This window comes from Dendrobates tinctorius, unplaced genomic scaffold (assembly GCF_039654945.1).
Source record: "Dendrobates tinctorius isolate UK_male_01 unplaced genomic scaffold, ASM3965494v1 ptg000241l, whole genome shotgun sequence".
Lineage (NCBI taxonomy): Eukaryota > Metazoa > Chordata > Amphibia > Anura > Dendrobatidae > Dendrobates > Dendrobates tinctorius.
Window position 1 is genome coordinate 26,189,734 of NW_027361908.1, and position 18,860 is coordinate 26,208,593.

The following is an 18,860-nucleotide window of genomic DNA, read 5'->3' on the forward strand; positions in this document are numbered from 1 at the left end:
ACTTTTCTGAACGCGGTGATACCACGTGTATTTTTTTCAATATCTTTATTTTCAATCGGGGGGAAGAGAAGGGACTTGAATTTGTATTTTTCATATTTTAATTTTTTTTTTTTTTTTTACTGATTTTGCTACTCCCCTTAGAGGGCTTGAAGATGCGATTGTCCGATTGCTTGTTCAGCAATGCCACAGCAGAAATCACAGTATGCTTTGAAGCCCAAAGACAGGCAGGGTTTCAAAGGAGTTTCGTTATGACAGGCACAGAGGTTATCAGCTGACATCCGGCGGTAATGACAACCTATTGGTGACCCACGATCACATTACGTGGCGATGGGAGGAGGTAATAATGCGTGGGCGCGTCTTAAATACCATGGTCAAAGATTCCGTTTCACTTGCGATTTTTAGCAGCAGGTCTATCGCCTGTCGAGTATGGGGCTCGCTACGTGAGCCTGCTCCATGCACCCACTAACAGACTTGCGCCATATATATAAGGCGCATGTCATGAAGGGGTTAAATGTAGGCCATTTAAATCAATACCCTTTACATGTAATGCACAATTTTTTTATTCACTGCAGAAGGAAAGTTCTACATCTTTCTGATATATTTTGCATTTCAGCTTACACATATGCACAATATGTCTTATATACAAAAGACAGTTACTTACCGGTAACATGATTTCTCGAAGCCCATAACAGCACCACAGAGAGAGGGGATTTGCTGTTCAATGACTGAATAAGAGGGCGGTACTGCTCCTTCGCATCAGTGTGATTACAGAGCATGAGAGGACCTCCAATGGTTATTACAACAATATCCTAATGTCTTTAAACACCCTTGTGACTTACACATAAACAACCCAAGGTGTGCTCACCCACATGTGACAGGAAGGAATATAAGGGTGCTGTCATGGGCTCTGAGAAATCCCATTACGGAGAAGTACGTCTTTCTCTCTCACCCATAACAGCACCACAAAAAGAATTACAGAGAACTAGAATTCACGGAGGGACCACAGCCTGCAGAACCCGTCTCTAAAAGGTGAGATCAGAAGAAGAGGCCAAATCCAATCGATTAGTTCTTGTAGAAAGTTGAGGGAGAAAACCATCTTGCAGCCTTACAGATTTGCTCTATGGAAACATCTGACTTTTCCGCCCAGGATGTTACCACGACCCTTGTGGAGTGAGCTTTTAATCCTTGTGGAACGACATTTTCACTTGACGAGTACATTAGAGTGATGGTCTCCCTAATCCACCTCGCAACTGTGCATTTTGAGGCCTTGAGCCCCTTTCTAGGTCCCTTAAACCAAACAAGTAGAGACCTATCCTTTCCCAAAGCCTGTGTACAGAACCAGACACCTTTTTAACATCTAATGTATGAAGCTTCCCTTCCATAGGATCTTTTGGGTTGGTACAAAAAGATGACCTACAAGGCCACCTATAACCTGTCTCCTCCATATATCAATCAAATCCAAGACATCAGAGATATATGGAGGAGACAGGTTAGAGGTGGCCTTGTAGGTCACTATTAGTAATTTGAACTGGATACGCTGAGGGAATGGGAGCCAGTGAAGAGATTTGCAGAGAGGAGAAGCAGAGGAGTAGCAAGGAGAGAGATGAATTATTCGGGCAGCAGAGTTAAGGATGGACTGGGGAGGTGCGAGGGTGTTAGCAGGGAGGCCACAGAAAAGGATGTTGCAGTACTCAAGGCGGGAGATGATGAGGGCATGCGCAAGCATTTTAGTAGATTGAGGGTTGAGGAAAGGACGGATTCTGGAAATATTTTTGGGCTGGAGGCGATAGGAGGTGGAAAAAGCTTGGATGTGCAGTTTGAACGACAGGGCAGAGTCAAGGGTTACTCCGAGGCAGTGGACTTCTGGTACTGGGGAAAGCGTGATGTCGTTAATTGTGATAGACAGGTCAGGTAAGGAAGATCTGTGAGATGGAGGAAAGATGATGAGTTCAGATATGTCCACATTGAGTTTGAGGAAGCAAGAGGAGAAAAAGGAGGATATGGCTGATAGACATTGCTTGATTCTGGACAGCAGAGAGGTGACGTCTGGGCCAGAGAGGTAGATCGGAGTGTCATCAGCATAAAGGTGGTACTGGAATCCATGGGACTTTATGAGTTGTCCCAGGCCAAGTGTATAGATTGAGAAGAGTAGGGGTCCTAGAACAGAGCGAGGGTGGGATGAGGAGGTAGTGTGGGAGAGCGAGATGCTGAATATGCGGTTGGAAAGGTATGAGGAGAAACAGGATAGGGTGAGGTCTTTGATGCCAAAGGAGGAGAGAATTTGTAGTAGGAGGCAGTGGTCAACTGTATCGAAAGCAGAGGACAGGTCTAGAAGGAGGAGTATAGAGTGTTGTCCGTTAGCTTTGGCTGTAAGTAGGTATAGTAATTTTGGTCAGGGCTGTCTCAGTGGAGTGATGGGGCGGAAACCAAATTGTAGATTGTCAAAGAGCAAGTTAGATGAGAGGTGGGAGGAAAGTTCAGCGTGGACATGCTGCTCCACAAGTTTGAAAGCAAATGTGAGCAGCGATATTGGGCGATAGCTGGACATAGCAGTTGGGTTGAGGGTTGGCTTTTTAAGAATAGGCATAATTGTGGCATGTTTGAAAGCAGAAGGGTAGGTACCAGAAGTTAGTGATAGGTTGAAAAGGTGGGTTAGGGATGGGATAAGAGTGGTGATGAGATTGAGGAGGAGGTGGGATGGGGTCGAGTGCACAAGTGGTGAGGTGCGATTTGGAGAGGAGACAATTAAGCTCCCCTTCAGTGATGTTGGAGAGGGAGGTTATGGGTTTTGGGCATTGGTCTGGTATACAAAGGGGTTCTGGTGATGGAACAATGAAGACTTGCCTTGTTTGGTCGATCTTAATTTTGAAGTGTGTGGCAAAGTCCTCAGCAGAGATGAGGGAGGTTGGAGGGGGCAGTTAAACGTTTTGAATAACTGTTTGGAGTTGTAGGATAGGGAAGATAAGAGGGTTGTGAAGTAGGCCTGTTTTGTAGAGGTGAGGGCAGATTTGCAAGCGAGTGTTGCCTGTTTGAATGCAGTGAAGTCGTTGTAACAACCCTGCTGGCGTCAATGCATGGCCTCCCATCCCCCGCACATCAACTTACTCACTGCTCCGGGTCATGCTGTGAATTCTGTCTGTTGCCAGTCCTGTGCTCTGTGCCTCTGCTCTCCTGTATGTTTCTTGGCTATGTGTGTATAGGGGGGCGGCGCCAGAACTCTCTGGTTCTTATGCAGTCAGGGTGCACCGGTCTAATCTGTCCCTGACCAATCACCTAGAGCCCTTGACTATTTAGTTCCACCACACCCACTGAAACATTGCCTGTGCAATGTCTATTCTCAGTTAGTATCTTGCTGCTGAGCTAGCCAGGCCCTGTCCTATGTCTTGCCTTCTCTGAAGGCTCTTATTGCGTATTCCTGTGTCTTGGTACCTTGCCTAGTACTTCTCTGTCCGCCTGCCAGGAGGCAGAATATCCTGGTCCTTGTCCCTGTGTCTCTGTCTGTCAGTCTCCTTGTCTGTGGTTCCTTCTCTGCTGTGTCTTTCCTTGTGTCCTTCCTATCTGAGGCTCTGCACTCTTGCAGCTCTGCCTGCTCGGCTCCCTAGCCGCTCTGCCTGCTCGGCTCACTAGTGCTCTGACTGCTCGGCTCCCTAGCCGCTCTGTCTGCTCGGCTCCCTGCCTACTCCGCACTCCGGCGGCTCTGCCTACTCCGCACTCCGGCGGCTCTGCCTACTCCGCACTCCGGCGGCTCTGCCTACCTGCACCTCCTGTGTGAACAGGTCCAAACCTGTTCTCTCATATACCACTCCTGCTTGCCCTGTGTCTCCAAGCTGTGCCCGCCTGTCCAGTGTCTCCAAGCGGTGCCCGCCTGCCCAGTGTCTCCAAGCGGTGCCCGCCTGCCCAGTGTCTCCAAGCGGTGCCCGCCTGCCCAGTGTCTCCAAGCGGTGCCCGCCTGCCCAGTGTCTCCAAGCGGTGCCCGCCTGCCCAGTGTCTCCAAGCCGTGCCCGCCTGCCCAGTGTCTCCAAGCCGTGCCCGCCTGCCCAGTGTCTCCAAGCCGTGCCCGCTTGCCCAGTGTCTCAGCCTGCCTGTTAGTCACACCTGTCCAAGTGACTTGTCCCTGAGTGGGATCAGCAGCCACAGCCAGACAGCACCCTGGCGTGGCACCCGACAGCTACCTGCCGCACAAGCCTGACCTCACCACAGAGGCTCTAGTGAAGACAGAGGTAGCTGTCGTAGTCACGCCCCTTCCAGGGTAGCCTGGGTTGTGGCTCAGTGGGGCCACAACCCCCCGGCTCACGCCATTCAGCCAAGGCGTGAGCGTGACAGTTTGCACAGGCCATGGTCCCCGCTGAGTCCCATTTCCTTCCGCTCGCAGAGCATCATGAACTTGTGTCCTGCCAGTATGAGCAACCAGAGGAATTTGTTCCGTCCTGCGTGGTTCCGATTGTGGAGATGTCTGAACCAATCATCGTCTCCAATGCCCTCTACAATCAGCTCCTGGCCTATGAAGAGCACGACCCAGCAGACCCGCCTAGGTTCTATGGGGACCCTAAAGAGTGCCAAGGGTTCCTGAAAAAGTGCCTGCACTACATCCTGCAGAATGCAGCTTGTTTCCCCTCTGACCGGGTCAAGGTGGGATACATCATGTCCTACCTAGCTGGTGATGCCTTGATGTGGATCTGTCCCCTTTGGGAAGCAAGGGACCCTGTCGTCATGAGCCTGGGGGCCTTCCTGGTGGCCTTCTGTAAAGTGTTTGACATGCCTCGTCCAGCTGCTCCTGGAAAGTCTTCCCCTCCAAGCTTCCAGAGACAGACCAGACAAGAGGAACCTGTGGGTGAAACGTCTCAACCACCTATGACCGTCCAGCCATCACTTGTTCCACAGTCTGCCGATGCGGCCTCCCGTGCAAGATCCAAGGGGTCTAAAAAGAAGAAGCGGGCAAAGTTGCAGCTGGAATCTGGCCTCTGCCCTGTGAAGCCTGTACTCCAGAACTCTGGGCCAGTAGGAGAGGCTGCCCCTGGCGAGAGTCCTCCCTCTCCATTAAAGCCTATGACTGTTTCGTTGCCTTCTGGGAGCTTTGGAGTGTTCGAGCCACCAGCCATACAGAGTCGGTGTGTGATCTCAAATCTTCAGCTCCAGAACCCGACATGGGCATCGTCTAAAGGTGGCCGAGCCCTCTTTGAGAACAGTCTAGTCCTGCAAGGACAACTACAGCTCCAGGTAGGAGCTTTGTATACGAAGAAGTTCGTCTTCCATTGGCTGTCTGGTATGCCCATGGGTCATTCTGAACCAGAGATTCTGGTGCCCATTTATGTTTGGAGACCCAGCAAGGTACCGCGCCTGAGACAACCAAGTGACAAGAGGTGACTGGTTCCCTTGCGTCAGATTCAGTCAGCCAAGTCGTTGTCTTTATCCAGTCTGCTGGTCGTCGAGTCTAGGGGTGATGACGCCTCCGAAGAGGGCGAAGCGGAGGTCTCCTCGTCACACATCTCCAGCAATGATGCCAGTGATCTGCTCCCTAGAGCATCCCTGCCTCCTGATTGTCTTCCCCAGGATAAAGGGCTGAAGATGGATCCTGAGTGGATGCCCTCGGCTCCTCTATGGCCAGTGAGTGAAGGTCCCAAGATGGAGCATTACTCATCCTCTAACCTGAAAAAGGGGGCCCAGTTTTTTCTGAGTAACAGGTTGAAATGGCTCCTTGTATGTATGCCTCCAGCTTCCATATGGCAGGTGGATGCAGAGGTGGGAACTGTGGCCTACATATCTCTGTTGTTCATTCACCTGGAGGAGATCCAATTTTCTTTGGATAAGGGGCTAAATATGGACTCTGTGCAGGTGTCTTCAGTTTCTAGCTGGCCGGCTGATGTAGGTGCGAAGTCTGAAGCTGCCAGGGCCCCGCTTTTTGCCAATCTGGAGGAAGTCATTGTACCCTCTGTGTTGGAAACTGACTCCCTTGGGCACCAAGAAACCGGGCAATCTGGGATTCCTGACGGCACACATACTCCACCCTACCTGAAGGATGTCGTGTCAACCTGGACTGTGGACTGTCCCATACTCCTTCTTCAGGTCATTCTGGCAGGCTTGAGGAAGAGGGGCCGTAAAGGGGGGGGTACTGTAACAACCCTGCTGGAGTCATTGCATGGCCTCCCATCCCCCGCACATCAACTTACTCACTGCTCCGGGTCATGCTGTGAATTCTGTCTGTTGCCAGTCCTGTGCTCTGTGCCTCTGCTCTCCTGTATGTTTCCTGGCTATGTGTGTACAGGGGGGCGGCGCCAGAACTCTCTGGTTCTTATGCAGTCAGGGTGCACCGCTCTAATCTGTCCCTGACCAATCACCTAGAGCCCTTGACTATTTAGTTCCGCCACACCCACTGAAACATTGCCTGTGCAATGTCTAATCTCAGTTAGTATCTTGCTGCTGAGCTAGCCAGGCCCTGTCCTATGTCTTGCCTTCTCTGAAGGCTCTTATTGCGTATTCCTGTGTCTTGGTACCTTGCCTAGTACTTCTCTGTCCGCCTGCCAGGAGGCAGAATATCCTGGTCCTTGTGTCTTTGTCCCTGTGTCTCTGTCTGAACTCAGTCTTACCTCTATCTGTCAGTCTCCTTGTCTGTGGTTCCTTCTCTGCTGTGTCTTTCCTTGTGTCCTTCCTATCTGAGGCTCTGCACTCTTGCAGCTCTGCCTGCTCGGCTCCCTAGCCGCTCTGCCTGCCTGGCTCCCTTGGAGCCCAGCCTACTCCACACTCCTGTGGCTCCACCTACCTGCACCTCCTGTGTGAACAGGTCCAAACCTGTTCTCTCATATACCACTCCTGCTTGCCCTGTGTCTCCAAGCCGTGCCCCCCTGCCCAGTGTCTCCAAGCCGTGCCCGCTTTCCCAGTGTCTCCAAGCCGTGCCCGCTTGCCCAGTGTCTCCAAGCCGTGCCCGCTTTCCCAGTGTCTCCAAGCCGTGCCCGCTTGCCCAGTGTCTCCAAGCCGTGCCCGCTTGCCCAGTGTCTCCAAGCCGTGCCCGCTTGCCCAGTGTCTCCAAGCCGTGCCCGCTTGCCCAGTGTCTCCAAGCCGTGCCTGCTTGCCCAGTGTCTCAGCCTGCCTGTTAGTCACACCTGTCCAAGTGACTTGTCCCCGAGTGGGATCAGCAGCCACAGCCAGACACCACCCTGGAGTGGCACCCGACAGCTACCTGACGCACAAGCCTAACCTCACCATCTGAGGCTCCAGTGAAGACCGAGGTAGCTGTCGTAGTCACACCCCTTCCAGGGTAGCCTGGTTTGTGGCACAACCCCCCCCCCCCCCCGGCTCACGCCATTCAGCCAAGGCGTGAGCGTGACAGTCATCTTGCGAATTTGTTTTCTTCCAACACCGCTCTGCAACCCTGGACACTTGCCAGAGCTTTTTAGTGGTGTTATTGTGCCAGGATTGTCTGTTGATATGTCGCACTCTGCCATGAACAAGAGGGGCTACTGCATCAATAGCAGATGTGAGAGTGGCATGGTAGAAAGCAGTGGCACTGTGTGTCGTGAAGTGAGGATATGGATGTCAGGGGTAGAATAGAGTCAGAGAGGGTGTGGGGGTCTAGGTGTGCGAGGTTTCTGCGGGGGTGCGCATGTTGCTGGACATGGGTGACAGGTGAGGAGGACAGGGATGAGAAAGTGAATAGATGGTGGTCGGATAGAGGGAGAGGGGAGGTGGTGAAGTTAGATAGAGATCTGTGTCCGTCTGTGTGTTTGGCTGAGGCACACCACTGAGCAAGTCCAAAAGATGAAGAAAAGGGACAGTAGTTTGGAGGCTGTTGACTAAAGGGTATCAGTGGGGATGTTGAAGTCACCCATGATGATAGTGGGGACGTCAGTGGAAAGAAAGTGAAGAAGCCAGGTAGAGATTTGGTTAATAAAGGCAGTGGTCAGGCCCGGACGTCAGTATATGATGGCCACTTGGAGGTTGGAGGATGAGTAGATGCGGACTGAGTGGACTTCAAAAGAGGTGAGGATTAGGGATGATGAGGATGAATCATCAAAAGGATACTTCCTTTTGAAAGATGGGAGAGAGGGATTTTTTCTCTGTTTTTTTTTTTCCGTTCTCTTTTGATTAATAACTGGATTTTCTCATTCAGGGTAAAGAACCGACGCTTTCTTTGCTCTACAACCTTGAACATTATGTCTAGCACAGACCTTTCCAGTCTTGGATTTACAACTCCCTTTGTGGATCTAATAGCCTAACAAGTTTATCTGGCTCTCCCATTGGAAAGCAGTGGCGCCCTCCCATGTCCTTATCTGATGACGAAGTTGAAGTAAATGAAGCCATGTCCCTTTTTTTTACCTTCATCCTCTGAATTATCAGACTTTGGGCAAAACTTCCTAGATTTTTTTTTTTAATTTTTTTTATTCCTACTACCCTCCCTCTGCATCATGGATGTAATGGAATTTTTAACCTCCGTTCTAATTATCGATCTTAATTCGGAGGCGAAGTTAGGGGTTTCCACACACAACATTAGTCCAATGTATGACTGGCACTTCTTCCCCACAGATAGCACAATCCCTTTGCTTGGCCTTCGCTACACACTTTCTTCGCTAAAAAAAATGAGAAGAAAGGTGACCTCTAGATCACATACCACTCAGAAGCAACCAGGGGTACTGGATTTAAGGTACTGTCACACTAAGAGATATCGCTAGCAATATTGCTATAACTTGTGACGTTATAGCGATATTGCTAGCGATATCGCTGTGTCTGATACTTACCTCCGACCGCTCCCCCGCTGGTTATCGCTGATCGCGCGAGAACGTCCAGGACTGTTTCTCGTCGTCAGCTTCCTGCGGCGCTTCCTGCTGTGACAACGAGCGACGCGTGGAGCCGGACGGGAGTACACAGGATCGCCTGGTGTGACAGGTAAGTAGCGACCCCGGTCCCCAGCGATGTCGCTAGTGAGATCTGCCTGTGTGGCAGCTCACTAGCGACCACTTAGCGATGTACCAGCGATCCTTACAGCGTCATATCGCTGGTCGGGATCTCTGGTACATCGCTAAGTGTGACAGTACCCTTAGAGGAAGGATCATATCAGCAGATAGATCTCCTCTGGAAGTCGGAGATTAGTCCACCTTGCTGGAGCCTCTGCTTTGTTGAGTGGACCTGCTACTTCTTCTAAAAGAACGGCCACGGCCACGCTCACAATGCCGTGAAGTCATTTGGGAATCTTCATGTTGCTGCTGCTATTCTGCCTCCTTAGATTCTTCCATTATGCCTGGGACCACTGGAGATACACAGAACGCTTTCCTGGCGTTCTAAACGCTTTTTAAAAGCGGAACCAGCCCACAGCATGTCCCTCTTCACGTCCTCTGGCTCGATCGGCAGAAATTATTTCCGGTCATCTGATCCTGGTGCCTGCGTCATAAGGAAGCGCATCCCTGAGCAAGCTCAAAGAGGGACGTGGGGAAGTCAGCAAGCCACCGAATGTGGCACTGCAGCTGTGCTCCTTCAGCTCACCCATGGGCCCAGCAGTGGCACTTCATGATCCTCCACCAGTCGAGGCAGAGGCAACCCCACTGCTTGAATTAACCTGGCCAGGCCTGGAAAACTAACGTCCATCTTCTATTCTTCAGGTAAGCCCATTGAATGGTTCCCCCACTGAAGACAGGAGACCAACTTATGCAAGGGAGAGGTACCGCCCTTTTATTCTGTAGGCTTCCAGTCCTTGAAGGGTTGATCCTCTCTCTCCGTGATGCAGTCATGGGTGAGAGAGAAAATATACTTGTACACTCCCATAATGCATGCTACAATTTAAAGAGAATTTAGCAGCAGGTTTTTGCTATGGAATCTGATAACATAATGTAGAGCCAGAGACCCTGATTCCAGTAATGTCTCACTTACTGGTGTCATTTTGATAGAATCCCTGTTTTGTCTACTGTAGATGTAGTAGAGCTAAGACTTCAGGGCTGTGTACAATCTTGTCCCCATCCCTGACAGACAACTGTCTGTGTACACTGTGCATTATCAACAAGCTGCAAATCAGTGATGGCGGTACGGTTACACAGATTAGCCTGATTTGCTTGCAGATAACACCTAGTCCTCTAATAATCTCCTGCTAATAAAACATGGATTGCTTTGAAACTGTAGCAAACAACCTAATAATAACACTGTAATGAGTGTCTCAGCTCCCACATCATCTGCACTCAGATTAAATAGCAAAAACCTGCTGATAGCATGGATTAAAGGGGATCAATTTCGACTGCATGCCACTCTGATCCACTTTACCTTTAATGATATGCTACAGCAAGCTTCCAACACTGCCTAGGATTGTTGATACTGGACACATCAGTACCAACAGACCATTGTGAGAGGTCATGTTCAGCTTTGCTGCTCTAATATGTCTGTGAAGCTACAGCTTGAGCATGTTGGATGTCAATAAAGCCTGATTTTTTTTCTTATGGAAGAGGTTTCTGCCACGGAGAAGTCTCTCCCCCCCCCCCCCAACTCTTTCATCCTCTGAAACAAACAAGTCTGGCCGTGAATGCATGTGTGTAGGTATATAGTAATCAACAGCCCACTATCTTGTGCGTATGGTCTTTCCTACAACCTGTGTAGGCCTTTGGCTGTGAACAGGAAAGGTTACATTCACTGACAGCAAGCAGATGTTAATAGTGGAGGGGATTTTAAACACAAAGCATAATCGAAATTTGTAGATGTCATTGCATAATCAGCATTATCATGGTTTACTTACAACCAGTCTTTTAAAAATTGATGGCTTATTCTTAAGGTCCCGTTACATTTAGCGATGCAACAGCGATCCTGACAACACTATGACCTGGTCAGGATCGCTGGTGCATCGCTAAATGGTCGCTAGTGAGCTGCCAAACAGGCAGATATCACCAGCGATGCAGCAGCGGTTGCTACTTACCTGTCAGACGGCAGCTCTGCTGACGAATTCCTCCCGCGTCCATGGAGTCGCTAGTCGGCGCCTGCAGGAAGCAGACGACGAGAAATGGACCAGGACGATTTCGCGCGATCAGCGATAGCCAGCGGGGAGCCGGGTCGGAGGTAAGTGTCACATGTAGTGAATTCGCTAGTGATATCGCTGTTGCGTCACAAAATCGGTGAAAATTTAGCGATCTCGCTATGTGTGAAGGGGGCTTAAATCATTGATGTCAGATGGGTGAGATCCAGCTTCTGGAACCTCCGCTATTGAAGAGGCTTCGATGTTTATATCAGCTCTAAGATAGGTTGTACCTGTATTTTTATAGCAGCTGTTCAATATATTGCTGTCTTGTCTATTTGATTCAATGGAATAGAATCATAGAATCGTAGAGTTGGAAGGGACCTCCTGGGCCATCTGGTCCAACCCCCTGCTCAAAGCAGGATTCGCTAAATCATCCCAGTTAGATGTCTGTCCAGCCTCTGTTTGAAGACTTCCATTGAAGGAGAACTCACCACTTCTCGTGGCAGCCTGTTCCACTCATTGATCACTCTAACTGTCAAAAAGTTTTTTCTAATATCTAATCTGTGTCTCCTCCCATTCAGCTTCATCCCATTGCTTCTAGTCTTTCCTTGTGCAAATGAGAATAAAGTTGATCCTTCTACAATGTGACAGCCCTTTAGATATTTGTAGACAGCTATTAAGTCTCCTCTCAGTCTTCTCTTTTGCAAACTAAACATTCCCAAATCCTGCAACCTTTCCTCATAAGACAGGGTTTGGAATAACACTTCAAACTGCTAACTGGGAAGGGTGCTAATAGTTCACCCTCAGAGATCTTATATTCATGGCTTATTCCATACATAAGCCATCACTTTTTAAAGGCTAGATAAGCCCTTTAAAGTTTTTTGGCACCACCATTGTCATGGCTTAGGCTTAAGATTTGCCATCAATATCAGACCATAGAAGTTACTGTAATTTTTCTGTTTAAAAGGCATCACAATGCGTAGCCAAGCCCTGCGACCATTTCATTATTACAGTCCTCCTTCTGCAAAATCCCTTTATTGTTAGAGGATTCTCTTAATACAGTAGGATCTTCATGTGAAAAGAAAATTTTAGACAAAGATTGAGAAGACAACTACACTTACTTGCTTACAACTACAGACTTCCAGGCTTTGCCGTCTGCTCCTTCCAGTTGTGGTCCTCTGCTTTCAGCGAAACTCAGTTTATTTTGGGTTTCTTCTAAGTTTGCTGACAGTTTTTCGTTGACAACCTCCAAGTTCCGTTTTGAAATTCTCAATTTTTCTGAAGTTTCAGTTTCCTGCATGTAAAAAGCAACAATAAAACAACCTGTAAAAAGAAGAGCTTACAATTTGCGTCCTCCAAGGCTAGGACCACAGTGACCCATGAGATGCACCTCATTAGAACGAGAACTGGTCACAAATAGGGGCAAGACAATAAGATCACTCACTGCTGAAGATTTTCTTTTGCTTCCATGGAGCAATAGTTATCATATTGGAGAAACTCCCTTTAGAGGGAATTTATTAGGTGAAGATTCATAAAGTTTTTTTTAACACTTCATTTTAAGCTGTTCTTTTTTTTTTTTTTTCAATATTTATTAACCATCAGCATTAAAAATTAAAATCCAAGCATTCCTCCCTTATATTGGCCTTTAGAGCAGACAACTGGTTGCCACTTCTTAATATCTGATTGGTGGGGGTGCGACAGCTGTTACAGGTGCCAGTCAGATGTTCTGGGACGCTACCTGAACACTGCAGCTCCATTGTATCTATAGTGGCCGCGGCCGGGTACTGCAGATCCACCCCTTATTCAAATAGTGTCGGGTGTTACACCCACGCCGATCAGCTATTGCTGGACTATCCTAAAAATGGACCATTCACAAAAAAATTAGTGGCAACTTCTTTAAAGAAATAATTAGAAAAAAAGTATATTATGATTAAAGCAGGACCTGTAGAGTAGGCGCAAGATTTACAGGGAACCTGTGTATGCAGTCGGATCTGCGGACAGCATGGTATAGAAAAGGAGAAGGCAATATAGGGGCTTGGTGGAAAAGATTTAGTATAACTTGTAAATGTCTTCATTTAGGTCTCTGGTGTTTGTATGTTTCTTAGTCCTACTCCGTGATTGATGGCTCTCTCTGCATGCACAGTCAGACATGGAAGAATGTCAACCACTGAATACGACCGCCCACTGTACTCAAATTCAGGGATTTCAATGAATAAAATTAAGTTACTGAAAACTTTCCCCCACAAATGTATAGCAATCAGATCAGCTCGTCCTGCTCTATAACATCCTGCCTGCAGACTAGATACCATTTTCAGCATACACAGGTTCAATTTAAAGAAGACCTGTCATCAGGTCAGAAGTGGCCAGTTGTCACTCTTATTTTATTCTCTCTGCTCTCCTCAGTATTTTTTTTAAATTCACCATACAGCTCCAGAGATGGGGGTCTTTTTATTTGGCGACTACATTTCTTGCCTTTACCAAGAGGGTAATTATGCAGAGCAGCCTAAAGACTCCAATCTTAGCTAGTGGTGCATTTTATTATTACTTTTTTTATAAAGCGTTCTCGGCATTCTTTTTAAGGAAACATGCTTCAAATATTCACATTCTCCTGTTGTGTGATCGCGGTCATACAGCAAACTGCATACTACAGACAATCTCACACAGACACACACCTTTCCTCCTCATCATTTCAAGCTTCTGAGTCTCCTCAAACCTCCCATTCTCAGGACTAGAGTAGGCCTGCTCAATCCGGCACCGAGTGGTGAGCGGGGCCGGTGGCGACATTTCTACAGATATCTGCCAGCTTGAATTAATAAGTGGCAGGCATCCTGCACTGGTCGTATTACAGTAAGATAGGGTCATGTAAACTGTGTTCTACAAGGAAAGGTTAAAGGATCTGGGAATGTTAGCTGGAAAAAAATAAGGCTAAGAGGAGACTTAATAGCTGTCTACAAATATATGAAGGGCTGTCACATTGTAGAGGGATTATCTTTATTCCTATTTGCACATGGAAACACGAGAATCAATAGAATGAAACTGAATGGGAGGAGACACAGATTAGATATTAGAAAAGGCTTTTTGAGAGTGAGGGTGATCAATGAGTGGAACAGGTTGCCACGAGAGGTGGTGAGTTCTCCTTCAATGGAAGTCTTCAAACAGAGGCTGGACAGACAGCTGTCTGAGATGGGTTAGTGAATCTTTCGCTGCATTGAGCGGGGGATTGGAAACAATGACGCTTCCAACTCTAACAATCTATGATTGTATGATACCTGCCACTTGCGCTCATAAGCTGGCAGATATGTACTGGTGACATCACAGCCCCACTCACCACCCGAGGCGGAAGCAAGAGGAGTCAGGTTACCACTTTACATATATATGTGCACGCACACAGGCATATATGTAGCAGATTATCCAATCTTTCAAATGTGTGGCCAATTTGCAGCATTTTTTGTCACTGCTCTTTCTGCAGCTCAGACGACTTATGTACACATAATACTGTGAAGGTGAACTTACACATTAAAGTTGGCCATACATGTAAATTCTGTATGGTGCCTGCAATAACAGTGACATCAGATGCTCAGCCAAGTAGTACACTGGAATAATATTGTGCCTTTATAAATGCTAATACATTAAGTGCCCGGCAGCAAGTTCAAGGTTATACAGCCAGGACCAGAGCCTCCTTTGATCCCAGTCATTGCCCAGGAGAGTGGCTGTCAACCTTTGTCATATCATCAGTACAGTAGAGCTTCATATGAAAGAAGACAAAACAAACATCATACTGATAAAAAGAAAAAGAATACGCTCTACAAAGTGAAAAAGAATAATAGGAAAAGATGTAACTTTATGGTGATTAGTAACGAGAGTAAAGTAATGAAGAAACTTTCTTCTTCTCTCCTAATGTTATGTTCTCCTCCATCAAGTCGGCACCAAAGGAAAAAAACGATTTTGGCATACAATAAAACAACACCATTTTTGTACAGATAGCAAGAAACATAGAAAGAAACAATTACATCCGTAAAAAAGGGAGGTTATAGATTAAAATGTTCTCCGGGAGTTGAAATATCTGAGAAAGAAATCAGGTAAAGTGTGGAAGAATAGAATAATCCCGCAATTACTCCCAATCAGCACCGGCAGAGTCAGCCGTCATGGGATCCTGGAAAACAATGGTGACGCTGCACATTGTCTGATTGGTTTAATCATATATGATGGCTATGGCTCTAAAGTGATGCCGATCATGGAGATTCTTTTCTTACCGACTTGAGTTCTTTCCGAAGTCTCTCATTTTCAGCAATTACTTTCTCCAGGCCTTTTGTCTTTGCTTCATATCTCATACTTAGCTGTCCGCCCACATGCAGCTGCAGCTTTTCAAGTTCTGACTAGGTGGGCAATAAAGAAAAATGAGTCTGAAGTACTGATCTTCTACAACACGCAGACTTGTATTAGTGGAGCTCTGAACAGAAGAGACACGAGAAGAATGCAGAGCTTTACTTCACAGGGAATGTTCCTAAGGCCTGTTTCACACATCAGTTGAAATCCGCCAAAATGACGGAAAACGGATCCGCCTGTGTCCGGACATCAATGTGTGCCGCCGGACTGTTTTTTGACGGATCCATCGAAGGATGAAATTTAAAGGGAGAGAGAGATTACATGGAAGGAGAACAATATTATCATTGCGTGGCCCAGGCCATATGTAAATGGCTAAGTCTATGTGACAGATACTATTATCTGGGCAGGAAGAGTATTTCTATATCCCCAATAAGGATACAGATGTATATCGGGGCTCTAGTGTGTGACCTCTCCCACTGAGCCAGACTAGATTAACGCCAGCACTCTTACCACAGCCCCCACATATTACCAGGACAGTCGTGCATATGAATGGCCGTCATCTAATACTACATTTCCAGACGCTTCAGGAAAATGCCAGAGATGGACCCTATCTGACGTCATGCTGGATTTTTTATTTTTCATATATAAGATGGTGGTGACTTCATGCGGAAGCCGCCAGAAGCACTTCTTTCAGCCACTTAATAGGTTTTCAAAGCCTGAAGCAGGTTAACAGAAGTTACAAAGGATAGAACATTGCTGAGTATGTGTTCATTCTTTTCTTAGGTTTGTTTAAGTACTTTTTCAGGGGAAACTACCTGAAAAAAAACATTGCATGCACATACCCTTAACCCCTGCATGACCCAGCCTATTTTGACCTTAACCCCTTCATGACCTGGCCATTTTTTGCAATTCTGACCAGTGTCCCTTTATGAGGTAATAACTCTGGAACGCTTCAACGCATCCTAGCGATTCTGAGATTGTTTTTTCGTGACATATTGGGCTTCATGTTAGTGGTAAATTTAGGTCGATATTTTTTCACAAATAAATGCAAAAATTAAGAAATGTGGCTAAAATTTTGAAAATTTCGCAATTTGTGACACAAAATAGTTACTAAATAACATTTCCCACATGTCTACTTTTACATCAGCACAATTTTGGAAACACATTTTTTTTTGTTAGGAAGTAATAAGGGTTAAAAAAAAGATTTTTAGCCCGCAATTTTTTTTTTCACAACGGTAACAGGATAAATTGGACCCCAAAAGTTGTTCAGTTTGTCCTGAGTACGCTGATACCCCATAATTGGGGGATGACCACTGTATGAGCACACGTCAGGGCTCGGAAGGGAAGTAGTGACATTTTGAAATGCTGACTTTGATGGAATGGTCTGCGGGCATCATGTTACATTTGCAGAGCCCCTGATGTACCTAAACTGTGGAAACCCCCCACAAGTGACCCCATTTTGGAAACTAGACCCCATAAGGAACTTGCCTAGATGTGTGGTGAGCACCTTGAACCTCCAAGTGCTTCACAGAAGATTATAACGCAGAGCCATGAAAATAAAAAATCCTTTTTTTTTCCTCAAAAAAATGATTTTTTTTTAGCTCACAATTTATTTTCACAAGGGTAACAGGAGAAATTGGACCCCAAAGGTTGTTGTCCGGTTTGTCCTGAGTACGCTGGTACCCCATATGTGGGGTGGAACCATTGTTTGGGCACACGTCAGGGCTCGGAATGGAAGTAGTGACGTTTTGAAATGCAGACTTTGATGGAATAGTCTGCGGTCGTCATTACGTTTGCAGAGCCCCTGATGTGCCTAAACAGTGGAAACCCCCCACAAGTGACCCCATTTTGGAAACTAGACCTTCCAAGGAACTTATGTAGATGTGTTGTGAGCACTTTGAACCCCCAAGTGCTTCACAGAAGTTTATAATGCAGAGACGTGAAAATGAAAAAAAATCATTTTTTTTCCACAAAAATAATGTTTTAGCCCCCAATTTTTATTTTCCCAAGAGTAACAGGAGAAATTAGTCCCCAAAAGTTGTTGTGCAATTTTTCCTGAGTACGATGATACCCCATATGTTGGGGGTAAACCACTGTTTGGGCACACGTCGGGGCTTGGAAGGTAGGGAGCACCGTTTGACTTTTTGAACGCAAAATTGGCTGGAGTCAATGGTTGCACCATGTCGCGTTTGGAGACCCCCTTGTTATGAATGAGTCACCGTAGGAGGCAAAAGCAGAAATACAAGCTAAGTCCAGAAAACCAGAGAAGTTGGCAACTATCAGATTGCAGACCCCTGAACCTATCAACACAACTAGCAGTAGCCGTGGGGGGTTCCTACGTTGCCCTAGACCCCTCGATCACAGCTGGAGAATTACATAGGCCTAAAGAAAGAAAGGGGAAATCTAAACTGCCCCAGAGCAGACCCCAAAGCAATAGGCAGCCCCCAACATATAATGACGGTGAAGCAAGATGAAAATACTAACACAGACAGAAAGATAGACTGAGCAAAGACGGGGCCCAAAACTACCTAGATAGGAAAGGACAGGAAGGCTGCTGTCTGCAATCTGCCAAAACCCTATCAAAGACATAAGCCAACAAGCTGATATGAAAAAGGCCCTGAAGCAGCTAGGCTTCAAAAACTAAATCAGCACTCAGGTATTTTCAGAAGACAGAGCTAAATGAATTCAGCACACCCCAGCAGGGAATGGCAGAAATCCAGAAAAACAAAGCAAAACAAAGTCAAAGCACCAAAGCAAAAGGCCGAGCAGCAAACTTAGCTTTAGAGGAGCAGGAATTCAGACTGGTCTCCAAGGATCCCATAGAGAAATCACCCGCAGGGCAGAAGGGCGTCGGCAGCCTTATATCCAGTCAGTAACTCCACTCAGCCAGTCATCATCATCAGCCTCAGGTGTTTGATAATCAGGCTCACTACCTTTCTTTACCAGAAGAGGGAGTTCCTCGGGCCTCAGTAATGAAGGGGAAAATGAACTCACAACACCCCCTGATGTGTCTAAACAGTGGAAACCCATCAATTCTAACTTCAACCCTAACCCCAACACACCCCTAACCACAGCCCTAACCCCAACACACCCCTAACCCTAACCACAAGCCTAACCCTAATTCCAATCCTAACCCTAATTCCAACAGTAACCCTCGTTTCAATCCTAACCCTAACCCTAACGGAAAAATACAAATATTTTCTTTTTTATTAGTTGTGCCTACCTATGGGGGTGATAATCGGGGGTTTATTTCCTTTTTATTTCATTTTGATCACTGTGAGAGTGATCAAAATGAAAGAATGGAATCTGCAGGCGGCAGATTCGGGCGGGCGCACTGCGCATGCGCCCATTTTCCAAGATGGCGGCACCCATGAGCCGGACCCGCGGGACACCGGGAGCAACAGGGGGACTCAGAAGGTACCGGGGGGTGAGGGGGGATCGGAAGCTGGCGGGGAGCGGAGGGAATGGGAGGGGGCAGATGATGACAGCGGCGGCATATCGCCGCTGTCATTCAGTGGCGGGGGGGCGACCGCTGGTGGGGGGGGAGTCGAATCGGTGTCTCCAGCCATGTCCGATGCTACTGCAGCATCGGTCATGGCTGGATTGTGATATT

The 18,860-nt window shown here is 47.2% G+C and overlaps 1 protein-coding gene across 3 annotated transcripts in view; it reads right to left on the reverse strand.

The window, feature by feature from the left end:
- CEP290 (centrosomal protein 290) overlaps window positions 1-18,860 on the reverse strand; it is a 378,885-nt gene that overhangs the window by 21,034 nt on the left and 338,991 nt on the right. For all 3 annotated transcript variants that reach the window (XM_073557000.1, XM_073556998.1, XM_073556999.1), the window contains 2 exons: window positions 15,175-15,297; window positions 12,043-12,215 (listed from right to left, as the gene is read on the reverse strand). In XM_073557000.1, coding sequence (XP_073413101.1) covers window positions 12,043-12,215; window positions 15,175-15,297 — 296 coding nt within the window. The remainder of the gene's footprint in view (window positions 1-12,042; window positions 12,216-15,174; window positions 15,298-18,860) is intronic.